Below are 6,000 nucleotides of genomic sequence, written 5' to 3'. Positions count from 1 at the left end.
AAACTTCTTCCCTGACAGGGTTCCCAAAGCCTGGCTCAGGCTGCCCAGGGAGGTGGCTGCATCCCCATCCCTGGAGGTGTTTCCCAGAGGCAGAGCTGTGGTGCTGGGGGCCATGGGTTACCAAAAGGGCTCCATGACAAAGCAGGCTGAACAGATGGGGTGAGTTTGCTGTATGCCATCCAGCAGTTTAGTTCAGCTTTCTGGAAATCCTTTGCACTGAGAGGCAAGCCCCATTTCTGCTGCAAATCATCCACCTCTGGTTAGTCCACTTCAATCACTGCATCTCAGAAGTGTTTAATTCTCCTCTTCGATCAGCTTGGAGCATCCGACTGGAACAAGCCTCAGCACAAACTAATGAGAAGCTCCTGGGAGTTTGGGATCTGCTACACACAGCAAGCCACCAAAGGCTACATTCTAACCATTCCTGTTTACATTAAAAAAAAAAAACAACCCAACCCAACCCAAACCAACCCAAAAATAATTACAAAGTCTGAAAAATAAGTTAATGCCTTTGAAAGAGTTTCCTACTGCTTCAGGCGCAAACCCCCAGCAGCTCCATGGGCATATCACTACAGCAGGCTACCCACTGCCACCCACTGGCATCAATGAGGCTTCAAGGGGTCCAGCAGAAAGCTCAGATTTTAATCTTCTGTTCATAGATAGCCAGAAGCAAGAGGCAGAGCCAGCCTGAGAGCAATCCAAGGTTCTGCAGGAGAAACATCAACCAGGGGCGCCGGGCCTGGGTGTGAGTCATTTCAGGAAGCTAAAAAAAGAATGAGACAGCAGAATGAGAGAGAGAGATTCAGCTCTGGGGGGGGATGGAGGGGGGAATGAAAGGCTTATGGGAAAAACAGGGGAAGAGTCATTAAATAGCCTCAGGTTAAGGAGGACATTGAGACTCTTGAAGGTGTCCAGAGAAGGGCAACAAAGCTGGGGAGGGGTCTGGAGCACAGCCCTGTGAGGAGAGGCTGAGGGAGCTGGGGTTGCTTAGCCTGGAGAAGAGGAGGCTCAGGGGAGACCTTCTTGCTCTCTGCAACTCCCTAAAGGGAGGTTGTAGCCAGATGGGGGTTGGTCTCTTCTCTCTAGTAACCAGCACCAGAACAAGAGGACACAGTCTCAAGCTGTGCCAGGGGAGGTTCAGGCTGAAGGTGAGGAGAAAGTTCTTCCCAGACAGAGAGATTGGCCATTGGGATGTGCTGCCCAGGGAGGTGGTGGAGTCACCATCCCTGGAGGTGTTCAGGAAGAGCCTGGATGAGGCACTTGGTGCCATGGTTTAGTTGATCAGATGGTGCTGGGTGATAGGTTGGACTGGATGATCTCTGAGGTCTTTCCCACCCTTATTGGTTCTGTGATTCTATGAAATAAAGAAAAGCTTTCCCAAGGCTGAGTTTCTGAACACAGCTACCACAGGAGTGTCTTCATTTAAGGAGTGGACAGAAATGGTTTTACTCCCAAAGGAATTAAACTAAAGAGGCTCTTGTTGAATTGGAGAGCAATACAGCAATGCATTCACAGGATCACAGTACATTAGGGGTTGGAAGGGACCTCCAGAGACCATCCAGTCCAACCCCCCTGCCAGAGCAGCATCACCCAGGGCAGGGCACACAGAACACATCCAGGTGGGCCTGGAAAGTCTCCAGAGCAGGACAGTCCACAACCTCTCTGGGCAGCCTGCTCCAGGCCTCCAGCAGCCTCACACCACAAAAGTTTCTCCTCAAGTTGAGGTGGAGCCTCCTGGTGAACCTTGAAAAGTTTGTCTCCACTGTTCCTTGGCTTATTCCTGTGCACCACTGAAAAGAGCTTGGCCCCCTCCCCTTGCCCCCCAGCCCTCAGCTATTGATAGGAAGGGATCAGATCCCTCTCAGCCTTCTCCTCTCCAGACTAAACAGCCCCAGGGCTCTCAGTCTCTCTTCACAGGGGAGATGCTCAAGTCCCTTAATCACCCTCACAGCTCTGTTGGACTCTCTCCAGCAGGTCTCTGCCTCTCTGGAACTGGGGAGCCCAGAGCTGGACACAGGATTGCAGCTGTGGTCTCAGCAGGGCAGAGCAGAGGGGCAGCAGAACCTCCCCAGCCCTGCTGGCCACACTTTTCCTGCTGCACCCCAGGATGCCATTGGCTCTCTTGGCCCCCAGGGCACATTATACAGAACACATCAATCCTTAACAATTGGCACAGGATACTTGAAAACTGCCAAAAACCTTCCCCCAGCCAGACCAAACCACAACCCCCAGTGCTCCTTTTCTCCCCCACTGTTGCCTCCCTTCCATTAGGCCATCGTTGCACAGGAGAAAATCAGTCAGGATTCTGAAGGCCACCAAGAGGTCTCCAAGGGGGCTCCTCCCCCATGTTACCAGGTAAGGGACTCCCTCCAGAGAGCTGAAAGGAGGGAGAAAAGAGACTGAGTTGGCCTTGCTGCCCACTGATGAGGAGAGAGCAGAATGCTGGGATTGAACAACCACCTGACAATTCTCTGTGCATCCCTGCACCTCCCTGCTCCTCCTGCAGGACTCAGCTCTGTGTTTTCATAAAGGCACCAGCCCCAAACCGTGGCACAGGAGCAAACCCACACAGCTGTAAGGGGTTAATTTCAGGCTGAGAAGTGGCACTGAATGAGACTCAAGTGTTGTGCTTCAGTTTGTCCCTGGATTCTCCCAGCAAATTCCCTGTGGGTTCTGGTTCTCATGTGCAGCATTGTCTTCCTCCAAATGATGGTTTGGAGCATTGTGGTGCAGATGCAAGGCTTGTGGGATGCTGTCATAGATGGCTTCTGGTTATAGTGAGCACAGACACAGAGGATCTGGAATGGGACAAGGGTTCTGATGCACAGCACAGAATGTTAGGGGCTGGAAGGGACCTCCAAAGCTCATCCAGTCCAACCCCCCAGCCAGAGCAGCATCACCCAGGGCAGGCCACACAGGGAATTATGTATCTGCAGCATGTTCTGTACTTCACAACACCATCATTCTTGACAGGGACATGACAACCAGTTCCTCTTCTGCTGTACAGTCAGAGAGGTGCAGACCCAGGGACCCAGCAGAGGGACAGGAGGCTGTGGCAGTGGTGCTAAAGTGCTTGCAGTTCACTGAAACAGGGCAAGGGGGCTGCCACTCAGCTCCTTGGTGGTGGTGTGGACTTGGGGTGCTGGGGGAGGAGAAGCTCAACAGGAGCTAGCAGGGAGCACTTGCAGCACAGAGAGCCAAGCAGAGCCTGGGCTGCAGCAAGAGAAGTGTGGCCAGCAGGGCCAGGGAGGGGATTCTGCCCCTCTGCTCCACTCTGCTGAGACCACAGCTGCAGCTCTGGGGCCAGCTCTGGAGCCTCTGTGCCAGGAAGGCTCTGGAGGGGCTGGAAGGTGTCCAGAGAAGGGCCACGAGGAGGAGCAGAGGGCTGGAGCTGCTCTGCTCTGGAGACAGCCTGAGAGAGTTGGGGTTGTGCAGGCTGGAGAGGAGAAGGCTCCCAGGAGACCTTCTGGTGGCCTTGCAGGATCTGAAGGGAGCTAAAAGAAAGCTGGGGAGGGACTTTTGAGGGTGTCAGGGAGGGATAGGACTGGGGGGGATGGAGCAAAAGTAGAAGTGGGGAGACAGATTGGCTGTGAGGAAGAAGTTGCTGCCCATGAGGGTGGTGAGAGCCTGGCACAGGCTGCCCAGGGAGGTGGTGGAAGCCTCCTGCCTGGAGGTGTTTGCAGCCAGGCTGGATGTGGCTGTGAGCAACCTGCTGCAGTGTGAGGTGTCCCTGGCCATGGCAGGGGGGTTGGAGCTGGCTGAGCCTTGAGGTCCCTTCCTGCCCTGACAATTCTATGATTAAATGAATCAAATTCAACCCTTTGGGGTCCTTTTCCTAGCACCAACAAGAATGGCAAACAGGCTTCCAGGCTCTGCTCCCAGCTCAGTAGTTTCTGGTGCTTTTGTAGAGCTGTCTGCAGGGATCTGCTGGTTTGGTGACAGGAGGGATTGCCTTTTGTGGGAATGAGCTGGATGGAAGCTTTTTGTCTCAGAGCTATATATAGGGGCAGCCCTGCTCTTACCAACATAACTGGCAGCACTGCTCTTTGCTGGGGCTTCAGGAGAAAACAACAGGTTTAAAATCTGCTCCAAAAGCTGACATGGAGGAGTTTTCTGTGTGAGTCTTAAACCCAGTTGAGGAGCAGCAGCTGCTTCTGATCCTATTACAAGCAAATTCCCTTGGCTGCCACCCTGCAAGGGTTCTTTTATCAGAGTTCTAACCAAAATGTGTGTCTGAGCAGAGCCTGTCAAGGGGGTGCCTCGGGAGCCCTTATGATTTGTGCTTGCTGCATGATAGGCACTGGGAGAGACGCTGCCTGCTGATGCTTTCACCTCGATGGACTGTCCTGGCACTGACCTTTGGGTTTGCTTGAGGGTTGTTTGTTTCTTCTAGACCTCAAAACCAGAGCTGGTAGTGGTCCTGGCACTCCCCCATCAGCCCTTCCTGCTCCCTTCACAGCCTGCCCTCGACTGAAGCTGCTTTATTCCTTCTGCTCTTTGGAGCTGTAACCGCATCAGCCCCCGGGAGACAGTGCAGGGGTGCTGAGCAAGGGGGCTCAGAGGCTTTTTGTACATCATTTGGCCAGGCTGCTGCTTCCCTCCCTCACAGGCTGGGCTCTGGGGCTCTGCTTCTTCTGCACTCTTCTTTCTCTGGAAGCTGGCACAGGCCCCAAAGGAAACTACAGGGAAAAATCTGCCTCTGCTTCAGAATTGCACATAGAGATCAGAGGCAAACCCTAATGTCTTGGCTCTTCAGCCCTGTTGGCAGTGGTGTAAGTTATGGCACAAAGCTGCACTTTAGAAGCCCAGATACTGAATTTGTATTTAGGGTCCTCAGGAACTTTTTCACTGTCTGAAGAGCTGCAGGCAGGCTGGGGAGGGACTGCTCAGAAGGGGCTGTGGGGATAGGCTGAGGGGCAGTGGCTTGGAACTGGAGCAGGGCAGAGTTAGGTTGGACATCAGGAGGAAGTTCTGCACAGTGAGGCTGGGGAGACACTGGCACAGGCTGCCCAGGGAGGTGGTTAAGGCCCCAGCCCTGGAGACATTCAAGATCAGCCTTGCAGCCTGCTCCAGCTGGAGGTGTCCCTGCTGCATGCAGGGGGTTGGACAAGATCCCCTTTGAGGGTCCCTTCCAACCTGATTCAATCTGTGACTTCTGAATCCTCATCCCCTCCTACTTGTTGTGCTTTGCTTCTTTGCTTCTTGGTTTTTCACTCCCACCAGAGCTTAATGCAAGGACAAGACTTTTGTCTGATAAAGAAATCAATCCAAGAGTTACTTCCAGTTCTGGCAAACCAAACAGAACAAAAGACCCTTCCAACCCAGTGCAATCTCTGAATCTCTGAGCACCTCAGAGCTCTGATGTGAATCAAATCTGAATGGGCAGCTTGCCTGTGCTGGCAGCACAGGGGGTCTGGGGGGTGTATCACTTAAAATCTGCACCTAGGTCTGACTGCAGGGTTCCAGCCCAGACCTTTGGGCTTCCTTATTTATTCTTTCCTCAGGCTGCTTTGTCCTTTCCCCTAGTGCTGGAGTGAAGAAATGCTCCAAACAGGAACATTTTCTCCCCTCCCACTGTTTTCTGCCATCCCTCTCTGTGCCAGTGTGTGACTTGCACCCCTGCACAGGAGCTGCCTAAGACAGCTTCAACTCCCAGCAGGCAGCACCCTCTGTGCAGGGCAGCAGTCTGCTCCCTCTCCCAAACCTGTGCACCTCTTCCCAAGTGCTGAGGCCATTGCTGCAGCCTCACCCGGGGTGCCAGGGCTGCTTGGCTGTGCTGCAGCCTCACCCGGGGTGCCAGCGCTGCTTGGCTCTGCTGCAGCCTCACCCGGGGTGCCAGGGCTGCTTGGCTGTGCTGCAGCCTCACCCGGGGTGCCAGCGCTGCTTGGCTGTGCTGCAGCCTCACCCGGGGTGCCAGGGCTGCTTGGCTGTGCTGCAGCCTCACCCGGGGTGCCAGGGCTGCTTGGCTGTGCTGCAGCCTCACCCGGGGTGCCAGCGCTG

The 6,000-nt window shown here is 54.2% G+C and overlaps 1 protein-coding gene across 1 annotated transcript in view; it reads right to left on the bottom strand.

Annotated features, from left to right (window-relative positions):
- Positions 1 to 536: 536 nt before the first annotated feature.
- SLC39A12 (solute carrier family 39 member 12) overlaps positions 537 to 6,000 on the bottom strand; it is a 50,993-nt gene continuing 45,529 nt past the window's right edge. The window contains exon 12 of the mRNA XM_054171268.1: positions 537 to 763. Coding sequence (XP_054027243.1) covers positions 635 to 763 — 129 coding nt within the window. The 3' untranslated portion in view covers positions 537 to 634. The remainder of the gene's footprint in view (positions 764 to 6,000) is intronic.

This window comes from Dryobates pubescens, chromosome 21 (genome assembly GCF_014839835.1).
Source record: "Dryobates pubescens isolate bDryPub1 chromosome 21, bDryPub1.pri, whole genome shotgun sequence".
Classification (NCBI taxonomy): Eukaryota; Metazoa; Chordata; class Aves; order Piciformes; family Picidae; genus Dryobates; species Dryobates pubescens.
This window is presented reverse-complemented; position numbering and strand designations above follow the sequence as displayed.